At 42.2% G+C, this 13,311-nt stretch overlaps 1 protein-coding gene across 1 annotated transcript in view; it reads right to left on the bottom strand.

Moving 5' to 3' along the window:
* Positions 1-2,204: 2,204 nt before the first annotated feature.
* LOC105922312 (neural cell adhesion molecule L1.1) overlaps positions 2,205-13,311 on the bottom strand; it is a 62,669-nt gene continuing 51,562 nt past the window's right edge. The window contains exons 22-29 of the mRNA XM_036142254.1: positions 12,003-12,125; positions 11,362-11,538; positions 10,409-10,528; positions 9,301-9,450; positions 9,032-9,163; positions 8,872-8,941; positions 7,291-7,302; positions 2,205-2,463 (exon numbers count right to left, since the gene is read on the bottom strand). Coding sequence (XP_035998147.1) covers positions 2,205-2,463; positions 7,291-7,302; positions 8,872-8,941; positions 9,032-9,163; positions 9,301-9,450; positions 10,409-10,528; positions 11,362-11,538; positions 12,003-12,125 — 1,043 coding nt within the window. The remainder of the gene's footprint in view (positions 2,464-7,290; positions 7,303-8,871; positions 8,942-9,031; positions 9,164-9,300; positions 9,451-10,408; positions 10,529-11,361; positions 11,539-12,002; positions 12,126-13,311) is intronic.

Raw genomic sequence — 13,311 nt, 5'->3', positions numbered from 1 at the left:
CCGTTCACCTGCTCACTCCATTATTTATTCCTGCTTCACTCCTTTATTCATGGCCAGATTATTTTGAGCCTTTTGGTGAGTCTACTCCTGCATTTATTGTTGATCCAGTTTTGCCTACGGATGTTCTGAGCCAGCCTGTTCCTAGTTTTCTGGTTCTTCCTGCCTTCAGGTAAACAGAACTGAACTAAAAGCTTGCAGAACCCTGACTGATAACCAAGTAAAATAAAGAAAAGTGCAAAACTGAACACAAAACCTAAATTGTGACAGTACCAGCCTTTGTATCATTTAAAATGTATTTCAATTTTGTTTCTGACATTGTGTTTTTATCAATTTTTTTTGTACAGTGACCTGGAATGTCCAGAAAAGCACCTTTTTAAATAAAATGTGTTATTAAAATCTCCACCAAGGCAGAAGAGAAACACAAAAACTTCAGCGTGTCAGCAAGTCACTTCGAGCATGTGGCTATCCGGACTGGGCCAACTTGCAAAGTCGGCCAGAAAACGGAGAACTTGCAGAGAGAAGAGCACAGCTTCCAACACGAGAACAACTGAACACGTAAACACCATCATTCCACACGAGGCAAGAGTTTCTAAAAACCCAGGAGAACCTCCCCAAAGTACAACACAGAGATTGTCTTGTCCCAAGGACAGGAGGCCCAGACCTGAGCTGAGCAACCTTGTGCATGCTGTCCATTGCAGAGAGGACTGCTACGCTGGAGACACCGAGCAGCTACATAAACACACGGTGCAGCACAGCAGCTCGGGCCAATATTCAGCAGCACACTGGCACCTCAAGAGCAAACGACACACTTTTCATGACCATGTCCCGATTTTTGACAGAGGAGACAGATGGTTGGAACGTGGGGTGAAGGAAGCCCCCCTCCTTGTAAAAAGAGAAACCGACACTGAACCGAGGGGGAGGGCTGTGGTTTCAGCTAACATCTATAACCCTGCATTAACAAGTGGTGTCATCAGGATTCAGGTAACAAGTAAACATCCAACACCAAAGAGTCCCCAGTGACCCAGGGAAGGGATGGCCAGGCCGTTTATTTGCATCTGACTTCTTGGAAGCTCCTATAGGAGGATGAGCCTCCATGCACTTAAAAAACAGCAGCTCCCAAACTGCAGGTTCCTCAACTGTGAGCTTCCAGAAGCAAAAAGAGTCCCGGATAGTTGTTGAAACATATTCACACAAAAAAAACGAGCAAAAAGCTGGTCGCCTGTGATTTAAACTGATAGATTCAATGAGTTTAAACTGGTGCCACCTGCTGGTCAGAGGGATTAATTACCTTTGCTCATATATACTTTTCACTTGGAAAAACTAGGAGGCACGTTGGAAAAATGCAGCGCCATTACACTAAAATTAAGATTAAACATCATTTTCTGCAGGATTTATATTTACTTTGATTATATGGTTTAGTTGCGCCTGAAGCTGCACAGAGAAGCAGTGGCTAGTACAGTTTCAACACCTTCATAAGAAGCTCAGCATTTTCTCGTTATCCGTCCACTGTTTGTTCATGAATACAGATAAATGTCTTGTAAAAAAAGTGGTGATGCTTAAGTAAAAAAAAAAAATCTGATAAAAGGAACAAGAGTAAATGTGCAGAAACACACAAAAAAAGCTGAAATATTTATCAGATACGGGAGAAATAAAACCACCTGCTTCAGCTAAATGCATCATGTCGGTCCTCTAATAGTCTCAGCTGCACTGGTTTTTCAAATCCTTCACCAAATACCTGTCAAGGACTCTTTTAAGCAATTGGATACTGACATTGCAGTAATGCGATACGTTCAGGAAGTGGCCTCAACAGTACAAATCTGCTAACTCCAAGTTTAAAAATACGGCAGTGATGCTTCAAGGTAAACCTGTCCGGTAAAGTTTTACTCGCTGCAATCTGCCAAGAAATTACCCCTTAGAACAATGTAACAAAAGACACATTTCACCTACTAAATAAGTCAAAAACCAAACGAGCCTGGGTTCGTGGAGCCCCAGGCCGTCTTCATCTTGTAGTTAGCAGTTTTGCTGTTACATCCAGAGGAAAAAAAGCTGTAAACATGGGGTGGAAAAAAGGGAAGGCTTCCTGTGGACAGCCTCTTTGCTGAATGTGTTTTGAAACAGGCAGTGGAATCAGGAGCGCTCCGTCCCTTCCCTGTTTTGTTGAAGGCATGCATGTATAGGTGTGTTTCCCGTTTCTGTGTACGGATCTAGCTCGGCCGGCGGAGGACGCTCGACATGGACGGAGCCAAGGGAGGCGGGGGCACCGGGTTGACCGGGGAGGCCGGCCCCGAGCTCTCATTGCCGTGGGGAACGGCGGCGCGGCCGCTGTACTGGCCGATGAAGGAGCCGTCCTCGTTGAACTGGATGTCCACGCTGTCTCCGTATTCGGCCAGGGAGTCCTCGCTCCCCAGCTTGCTGTCGTCGCACAGAGACCGCTGGCTGTCGGAGCGCTTCTCGTCTCCGTCGCTGAGGGAACACAAAGGGGAACACTGTTAGTGGCAGCCTTTAATCAGCTTTGCTCCTTTAACTTTTTCACATTTTGTCACCGTCGCAAACTTCAGAGAACTCTTTTATTTATTTATTTTTTTTTAATGGGACAGACCAACACAAATTAGGACAGATAATAAATAGTTTGTAATCTTCTCCGTGTGCCTTTAGCCCTCCAGAGACGATATTTTGCAGAACCACCTTCTACCACAGTCCCAGCTACAATTCTAAGCCCATTTCCTTTTGCAAATTTGGCTTAAAGGCATACTATGCAACATTTTTCAGTTAATTAATGTGATCCATACCGTTTTGGATGATTAAATGAGTAATTTCAGGTTGAACTAAGGTTTTCTCGGCCGCCCTGGTGGTCTGTGGGGGAAATACCGCACTTGCAATGCGGTACCGCGCGCGAGCTATTTTTAGAAACACAACGTCACGATGACGTCACATCACGTGGTACGCAGTGGGGCAAACTCCGGAAAGCAGCCGTTGTTTCGCTGTAAGAGACGTGCGTTAGCCTAGGTTTTACTCGGTAAACGACTGCTTTTTCCAAATCTAAGACCATGGTTTTTAAACATTGTTGCTATGGAACGTGCAACAGCGACTCGAGGTACGCTGATCGGCCGCATATGAAGGATGTTTTCTTCAAGACTGCCAAGGAGAAATGTGTACGCTTGGACCGGGGCGGTCGGCCTACACAACAGTTCAACCCGGAAAAAGTTACCAAATTCACGTACATATGTAGCAAGCATTTTGTCGGAGGAAAGGGCACAACCGAAGAACATCCTGACCCAATTCCAGCGACATCAAGTCAAGGTAAGAGTATTTTGGTGGCCGACATGTTAATAAAGTAGCGCCTGCTACCATGATCGCATATAGGCTATCCTGGTAGCAGGCGCTAACATGACACCCTGCTACCAGGATAGCTTACTCAAAAACATTTCAAATGAGACAAACATTAAACATATACCCATTCCTGGACGGTGATTGCAAACAACAACAAAAAAAAAAAACGGCCGACGCTGCCATGATCGCCGCGCAGGAAAAAAAAACTAAGCTTACCGTTCATCAACTCGGCCAGTTTTCCAGTCTTTTTAAGCCCTCGAACCTCAAGCTATCGTTTGAGCTGAAGGTTGGTGTGTTCTTCGACAGTTCGACCAGTAATCCGTGTGCCTGGGACACCGTCTTGGGAAAGTTTAACGGCTGTAAAGTCGGTCATATCTGTTATCCGTGCGTTCTCTCCTGTATGCGTTCTCTCCTGTATGCCCTACCTAAGCGGCAAAAGGGGCGTTGCTCTTGAGACGGTGACGTCACGTGCGCGGTACCGCATTGCAGGAGCACTCGGCCCGCACCCACAGGCTCAGTAGTCTCGTGTGCATCGCGAGAGTCGGTCTTGCTTTACGGCGAGAACTGCTATACGCCCCCAGTGAAAGGCATGCTCGTTGCTAGATTTGTGCAGTTATTATGGCGGAACCAGCGACAAAACAGCGAAAGCCCATGTCTGAGCAGGCAAGAAAGAGGAAAAGGGCTCTGGACAGAGAGAGGAGTCGTACACAGGTGAACATCGGGCAAGCTTTTTCAGAATGGCGAGAGCTAAAAGAAAAAGAAGGCTGCAAGGCTGCCGCGGACCTCGCATTTCTGCTGATGCGATTGTAAGTAACATTGTAGGGTTTCCCTCACGCTACGGCCTCGCCACATTCCAAAAATAAATAAATAAAAAAAAATTACTCCATATGCGCGCAAAGCTTGTCTCCCCCCCGCTCCGCTCATCCGGTAAGCAAATTCCTAGGAGAAACACTGCATTGGAATGGTTTCTCTCTCTCTGTGCATGTTCATACCTTCACTGTGTTAGTCATTGTTTGTACTGCCGTTTTTTCCACTTTTCGTTGCGTTCGCCTGTCTGCTAAGCTCAAAACAACCGCGCCTGGCTTGAAGGAGAAACCAGAACAGCTGAGCATCTTTACGACAGTGCACTTTTACTTTCGCCCTCTGGGGGGAGCCTCGCTGGAAAATCAACCCCGGTTGCATAGTATACCTTTAAACTCAGTCCGACTGGATAAAGAGAGCTTATGAATATTACATTTTGAGCCTTTGTATCTTTTAAAATGGTTTTTATTCTGTGTTTCGATTTTATTTCTGACATTGTGTTTTTATCTATTTTTGTAAGGTGACCTTGAGTGTTCAGAAAATAAAATGTATTATTATTATTATGATCATTATTATCATGATCATTATTATTATTATTTTTATTATTAGTAGTAGTAATAAAATCTCCACCAAGGCAGAAGAGAAACAGAAAAACTTCAGCGTGTCAGCAAATCACTTTGAGCATGTGGCTATCCGGACTGGGCTGACTTGCAAAGTCTGCCAGAAAACGGAGAATTTTTTTTATTTTTATGGAACAGAACAACACAAATTAGGACAAATAATAAATGGTTTGGAATCTTCTTGGTGTGGCTTTAGCTCTCCAGAGACAAAACTTTGCAGAACCACCTTCTACCTCAGTCCCATCTACAATTCTTTGAGGGTTATATTACATGAATATTACATTTTGAGTCTTGCAACAGTTTTGTGTACCAGATTTAGGTCTGGAGTATGACTGGGCAATTCTAACACCTGTATGTTTTTATCTTGGATTCCAAATGAGCTCGATATAGGTATATGTTTTATAAATAAACCTGCTTTAAACTTGAGCTGCCTGCTGTGTTCCTTCGTCTTCATAATGTCAAACAAACCTCTGATCCCTCCACAGGGCAGATGCATTTCTGCAGAGACTAAGCTGTAAACACATGGAACGTATTTATTAATGAGTTTATGTCAAAAGACGAGCCGTTTTTAAGGGGTATTGGAGTTGAGGAGGTTTGTCTACAAACACACATTTCTCTTTCAGATTTTCTTTGCATGAAAACCATGTAAGGTTAATCTCTACTTCACATTTAGGCTCTACTTTATGTTGCTCTATTGTATAAAATCACAAAACACAACGAAGTTTGCGGTTGTAATGCGACAAAATGTTAGAAAAGTCAAGTGGTGTGAATAATTTTTTGCAATGCAGTGTAACAGCTTTAAAACTCAGGGACACGAAGCGATGTAGAGCTGATGGTAAGGCTTTAAATGGAAAAAAATAATATGAAAAAGCTTTAATGGTGAAAAAGCCTAAAAGCTTTAGCAGCTCAGCAGGTTCTAGTTCTGTTCAGGGTCCAGTGTCCTGCAGGCTTTAGATGTCTCTCTGCTCCAGCACACCAGGTTCAGATGATGGCGTCGCCTCAGACTGCAGGAGTTTGTTAATCCGGCGTTCGTTTCAGTGAGATGTGTGGCATGAAACAACAACAGGAACACATGCAGGAAGGATGCTGCAGCTGGCGATAATTTAGCAGCAAGATGCGAACGTCAAGAACTGTGCTGCCGCCAGCACTGCAAAAACAGTAAGTTTTCTTGAAATGAGCGTATTTTGCCTTGATTTCAGCAGATAAATTAAATTTCTGCCAATGGAATGAGTATTTTGACCCCTAAAATAAGATAATTAGACATACTACACTTGAAAAATAAGGATGAAGATGAGTTGTTCTTATTTTAAGGGCAAAAATCTTGCCACTTAAATCATCTTACCTGCTTAAATCAAGGACAAATACACTGATTTCAAGAAAATGTTACTTATTTTTAGTTCCATTTTTGCAGTGAGGGCAAATATCTAAATCAGGGATATCCAAACATTTTATGTATTTAAGTGAAAAGTACTGGAGGGCCAAAAATGCACTTTAAAAACCAACTAAAATGACCCAAAACAGTATATTGGCACACCTTTGCACTTTGGACCAGAAGTTCTACAATGCAAAAAGGGAACTCAAAGGAAGTAAAATCTTCTTGAAATTATTGTAATTTTCCTTGCTTTGAGCAGGTAAATAAGACTATTTGCCAATGGAATAAGGTTTTTGCACTTGAAATAACAACAATTCTTCTCCATCATCTTATTTCAAATGCTAAATAGCTAACAATCTTATTTTAGGGCGAAAAATACTCATTGCATTGGCAAAAAGTATTTTTTAGCCGCTCAAATCAAGGAAAAATACGGATTTCAAGAAAATGTTACTTACTTTTAGTTTCCTTTTTTCAGTGTATCCAGCACGTCTAGACCAATTAAAGAAGCCATGAAGAAGAATTGACACTATAAACACAGGTCTGGTTTGTCTTTAAAGCTAATTATCCTGGGTACCTCAAAAAAAGAGATTTGTGTCACTGCTAAACGCTTTGGCAGGATTTCCAGAGAGAAAACGGATTCAGTGTGCTTCAACTCTAAATAAGTTTAATAATGTGAAACTGATGCGAACAGCCGGAACAGGAATAATAAAACGTGCTTTCAGGAAAGGCCTTTGTTGTTGAGAGGAAGCATCCAAGTGAGGTTGCAGGAGAGGTGAAAGCATGACTCTGAGCAGTATGGAGCGAATGGTTCTTAATTTTTTGCCAACACAACAAACGGTTCTGCTCGGTTTAAAACCCATCCTGCAGTCAGTACAGGTTTCTACCGCAGAGTCAGTACTGACGTTTGGATGGGAGGTCGGTGTAAAAACTGGTCTGAGGGCGACGCAGAGAAGCCATCCAAAAAGCAGCCTGATAATGAGGCGGACATGACGAGCAAGCATCGACGGCGGGTCCGTTATGGATTTGGGACCCGCTGGAAAATAAATTGTTCAGATATTGATCAGCTTGGGGATTTTCTTTCTTTTCTTTTTTTTTTGCCGCAAAGACAAAACAACGTGCCAGTGACAACAAAGAAGCACATGACAACAGGCAGGTCGACTCCCTCACCTCTCCAGGGATCTGCAGGAAAAGCGGTAGAGGAGGAAAGAAAGACAGGAGAGCTAAAACAGCACGAAACAGCTGAAAGAATCCCTGAGATCAAACAAAACCTGAATAATTTTTAGAAGTCATGCAGCGTCTGTGTTTCCTATTTACTCCCAGCTCCCCCAGAGGAAAGCCAAATTCACAGCCAGTGTGGATCACGGACTGCATTCTTGTTTGTGACGACTGAGAACGCCACTTGTTCACACACACTCAGACTGCTAAAACGGATCTAAAAATAAGTAAAATGTTCTTAAAATTTGTGTTTTTGTCCTAGATTTGAGCAGGTAAACACTATTATCTGCCAATGGAATGAGTATTCTGACCCCTAAAATAAGATAATTAGATATACTGCACTTGAAATAAGATGCTCGAGATGAGTTGTTCCTGTTTTAAGTGCAAAAATCTCATTCCATCGGCAGATAATCTTATTTACCTGCTCAAACCAAGGACAAATACCCTCATTTTAAGAAAATGTTACTTATGTTTTGTTGCGATTTTGCAGTGCAGGCTTTAAAACGGACTCTTACTTCTGGCCGACAGAAGGTGCTGGTCATATAATTAGAATATCACAAAGTGAAACTTGCATAATATATTCTTTCATCACACACAGACTGATATAGTTAACCAGTAAGTATAGTAACCACTGCGCCACCGAAGCACGCCCCCTGCATCCACTTTTTAATGATATTCTAATTATATGACCAGCACCTGTACATTTGCTCTCTTGTCATTTTAGCTTCAGGTCTAATTTAGAAATCATTTGCACGAAGCCTTAAAGGATCTGCAGCAACTGTTAGCTGTGACATCACCCAGGGAAGATAGATCATCCACTATTACCATCTAACATAGAAAGTACTCCTGGGTCAATGTGAGCTTCTGTGCTTTCTGTGTCTCTGCTCTGTCTTCTCTAACATAGAAAGTACTCCTGGATCAATGTGAGCTTCTGTGCTTTCTGTGTCTCTGCTCTGTCTTCTCTAAGCCCCAGTGGGTGGAGGCAGATGAGCGTTCACACTGAGCCTGGTTCTGGTTCTGCTGGAGGTTCTCCTCCCTGTTAAAGGGGAGTTTTCCTCTCCACTGTCGCTTCATGCATGCTCAGTATGAGGGATTGCTGCAAAGCCATCAACAATGCAGACGACTGTCCACTGTGGCTCTACGCTCTTTCAGGAGGAGTGAATGCTGCTTGGAGAGACTTGATGCAACCTGCTGGGTTTCCTTAGAGAGGAAACTTTCTCACCAACCTGGAGGATCTGATGGAGTCTGACTTTGGAAAGAGCCTTGAGATGACATATTTTATGAATATAAATACAATAAAATTTAATTGAACTCTAGGATGTTTTCATGTCAACATAAACACAAATCTTTGAGCAACTGTTTCTGAAACCTTGTTGAATTAATGCCACAAAGAATTAAGGCAGTTCTGATGGGAAAACCGATCCAACAACCTAGATATACTCGACAGTAACTAATAAAGTGGCTGGTGAGAGTCTGCGGCTCTGTGGATTTTCCAGATATTACAGCTTTTTGTTCCGACCAGCGATGACCCACCTGTACTCTCCGAAGGTCTCATCTTTGTTCTGAAGGTCAAAGTCAATCTCTTTCTTTTCTTTGTCCTTCACTGTGAAGAGACAAAATATTCATCCATGTCAGCAACCCAACACCTCACATTTCCCGTCACATTTCATGCAGACGACGTGCGCAGGCGTACCTGCGTATTTCCCACCCCTTCTGCGTTTAATTAGGCAGAGGATGAGGAGGATCAAGATCAGGAGCAAGATGGCGCTGAGGAGGCCTATCAACCAGCCCTGGGTGGCGAACCTGCCCGGCATCTCTGACGGCACTGCGAGACACAAAGATTTCATCTGCACGTCTAGAAAACCTTCGCGCTCACTGCTTTAACTCATTTATACGTATTTGCTGCATCCTCCTCTTATTTGCTCTTCACAACTTTGTCATAAACATGTTAACTTTTCACACCTGGTCCGACGGTCCGGAACGCCTCCTGCCAGTGAGTGCTGTTATCATGCAGGATCCTTAGGTGGTACTCTGTTCCTGGTTGGAGACCCGTCAGCGAATAGAAACCCTGCGTGGAGTCGATCAGCTCCGACTCCTCCCACTGACCGCCGGCTGTGCACATAAAGGAAAATCTTAAGTTACCTGTAGACATGTGCTCTAACCGGGAAGAGCTCCTGAAAAGCAGCATTTTCATGCCAAATAAGCTGATTAATTTATCCTTGTTGGATCTAAACACGGGCTCTCTGTTTGCTTGATCCTGCATTGGCCTAAAATGTCTATTTCAAGAGGATTTGGCGTCTAGAGTTAAGATTTTTCAGCTTTTTGGTGATGTCATCAGTCTGTCATGTCGTCAAGTGGAGCGTAGATGTTCGTCCAGGCTTTGATTAATAGATGCTCGAATGTTAGCACAGATGAGCCGTGATGATATCTACCAGAGCCTCACAAGGGAAAGAAAAGGTCTCTGCAAGCTCCTTGTTGGTCTCCCAGCAACCAGGAGGGCTGAAACTGGGTGCAATTTGGAGGTGTGCGTCCTTCTCCCCTGCTCAGTCCCGTTTCCTCGGTGAGAGACTTTCTGTGTGCACCGTGCTTTCCTCCAGTTTCAGTTTTATTTATCAATTTATTTTCTTTTAATGGCTGCACAGACTCTTAAATGGCCCCCTATGTTAGACTGAAACTGCTGTTGTCTGCGTATCGTTTAACTCATGCTGTAATTACCGTAATAAAAGCTGCACTCTGGCCCTGTCTCTGAATTGCCGGTGCAAGACAATTTCTGCAGCTCTGAACAGGATCTGTTCAGAGACAGACCCTTTTCCTTCATGCCTTGTTTGCAAGGCATAAAAATTCCCTCAGTGCTTGAAGTAGCATTGGAGACGTGACATACGGGCTCTCCAGGATTAGCTGGAAGTTAATTTGAGTCTCTGACAACATGGGCTGCATTGGCGGTTTCACTGCAGTTTCCTCAGGAGTAGAATAATGTTTTAGCTGAAGTGTTTCTCTCCAGTGTTTCTTCTGCGTTCAGCGTTAGTTTTTCTCAAACCTGTGCTTCTTGACGCCGTTTTCAGTTCCTTACCGCTGCCGCTTTTCCTGAGGTAGTGGATGTGGAAGCCGTGGTTCCTGCGGCGGACTTCGGGCACCCAGCTCAGGTTGAACGAGGTGTTACTGGAAACCACGGTGATGTTTGATGGAGGAACTGCAGGAGGCGGAGACAGACAGAGGCAGCAGGTTTGAGTTCAGACTTAATGAACAATCCACCCAGAAAGATTTGTGCTTTAGCTGGAGGACATATACCAGATGTAATCAAACCATGTGATTGTTAGAAAACTGTAATTTCTGGACTGCAGGCAGCTTTCCCAGGCTTTTGTTGCACCTGTCCCAGAATTTTTTGGAACGTAATGCACACACCAAATTCAAAATGAGCGACAATTTGCCAAAAAACAATAAAGTTTATTAACTGGAACATTAAAAACGTGTCTTTGTACCGTATTCTGTTTTTAGTTTATGTTTTATACAAGATCCCAACTTTATTTGAATTGTACTGCAAAAAGGGAAAAGGGGTATTTTTACCCCTAAAATAAGATAATTAGATATACTGCACTTAAAATAAGATGATAGAGAGGAGTTTTTCCTGTTTTAAGTGCAAAAGTCTTATTCCATTGGCAGAAAATCTTATGCACATGCAAAATTCTGCAAATAAAAACGTTGTAAAATAGATATTTTACAGTTCCAAGTGACCTTAAGGCAGACCAAAGCATTTGCATGCAAAACTCTGGGACCTCAAGCCAAACACTGAAACGATCAAGTCAAAATAATTCACAAATCTGCAAGCTGCCTCCTGAAACATCGGATTCTCTCTATCCACGGCGAGTTTCAGAGAATAAATAGTGTCGATGTTTTTATTTCCCAGCCAATAAGACTCTGAGGCAAGGGCAAATACACTAATTTCAAGAAAACCTTACTGGCTTTCTGTTCCCCTTCTGCAGTGTGGGCTGATAAACAGATAAAACGCTGACGCAGCGGCCTGACCTCCTTCCAGCAGGGTGGCGGCCCTCAGTATCTTGGGAGGACCCATTCCTGCAGCCGTCCGGGCTATAACCTCGAAGGTGTAATAGCTGCTGGGGTCCAGGTCATTCAGTTCGACGTGGTTGACTTTGGGATCGCGTATTATCTCCAACTTCACCAGGCTGCCATGACTCACTCCCTCTAAAATGAGACACAATCCAATCACGTGTCATCAGCGGCAACATGTGAAATACAGTCTTTAATTTCATCAATAGCTCAAAAAATTTAAAATATATGAAGTGCACTGCAAAAAGGGAACTAAAAGCAGGTAAAATCTACTTGAAATTAGTATATTTTCCTTGATTTGAGCAGCTAAATAAGACTATTTGCCAATGGTACGAGTATTTTTACCCCTAAAATAAGATAATTAGATATCCTGCATTTGAAATAAGATGGTGGAGATGAATTGTTCTTATTTTAAGTGCAGAAATTTTATTCCATTGGCAAATAGTCTTATTTACCTGCTCAAATCAAGGAAACTATACTCATTTAAGAACATTTTACTTACTTTTATTTCCCTTTTTGCAGTGTAGGCCTTTTGCAAAAGTAAACAAGCAGCTTAAATTAAAGCAGTTTCTGCTCTTTTGAACCAGTGAGACAGTTACCTTGCTGGTACTGCACCACATATCCCTGGAGCTTGCCATTGATTTCATGTGGAGGATCCCAGTGAAGAATCAAGGAGGTCTTTGTGGGGCTTTCAAACCTCAAAGATGCAGGAGGACCAGGAGCTATAGGAGGACAAACACACACTTAAAGACGGGATGCAGAAAGATCGTTGGTCAAACTGTGGCTAGAAGCGGAAAACTGAATGAGGAAATCAGAATTTGTGTGATACGGTTCGTCTCTCTTCACTTGGATGTCATGTGATGCATCCCACTGAAGTGCAGGAAGGATCAGCGGCGTGATAGTTCTGGTTTTTATACGGGGGAACCCTAAGAATGCGTCATCTGTTCCTACTGAGCACAGATCTGCTGGAGGTCTCTACATGTTAGAAACAAGTGCTGAGCTTCCTTAGGTTTTATGTAAAGACGCATAAATGATCAACACAAGTCCACCGAGATGTACAGCGACGCAGCAATAAACAGAATGTTCTTTGTTTGGCACACTGCAAAAAGAGAACTAAAATAAGTAAAATATTCTTGAAATTAATGTACTTGCCCTTGATTTGAGCAGGTAAATAAGATTTTTTACCAATGGGATGAGTATTTTTACCCCTAAAACAAGATAATTAGATATACTGCACTTGAAATAAGATGACAGAGATGAATTGTTCCTATTTTAAGTGCAAAAATCTTATTCCATTGGCAAATAGTCCTATTTACTTACTCAAATCAAGGAAAAATAGTTTCATTTAAAAAAAAAAAAATCTTATTTTTAGGTCTATTTTTGCAGTGCAAAAATTAGACAAATGTTGGGGGCAAATCTTATAATTCAGAGTCAAACCAGACCTGGCTCCCTGCAGATCAGATGTCCGCACCTTCGCAACCCTAAGGACCATTTTGGCTGAGCTAGATCTGTTTAGAGCCAAAAAATGCCATTCAAAAAAAAAAAAAAAAGGCTTGTTTTTACAGTATCTGCTATAGGACATTTGTTTAGATTTATAAATTTAAGAGAGAACATTTTTATAAAGTTTTTAAATAAAGAAAATCATCAATCGTAAAAAGAATAAATACATTTTCCTTCATTTAACGTTCGCTTTTTTATTGAAAGAAAAAAAAGACAAGAAAAAAGCACATTGTTTAGAAAATACTCTGCTAAAAATATTCGATAACACTTTATTTGAAGGGGTGTACATAAGACTGACATTACACTGTCATAACACCTGTTATGAACATAAATGACTCTTTATGAATGTTTAGGACTGTTGTCATTAATTGTCATTCGGTAAATTATGACACTATTAAAGCAAAGTTG

This window comes from Fundulus heteroclitus, chromosome 1 (assembly GCF_011125445.2).
Source record: "Fundulus heteroclitus isolate FHET01 chromosome 1, MU-UCD_Fhet_4.1, whole genome shotgun sequence".
Taxonomy (NCBI): domain Eukaryota; kingdom Metazoa; phylum Chordata; class Actinopteri; order Cyprinodontiformes; family Fundulidae; genus Fundulus; species Fundulus heteroclitus.
Note: the sequence above shows the minus strand (reverse complement) of the source record. Positions and strands in the feature narration are given on the sequence as shown.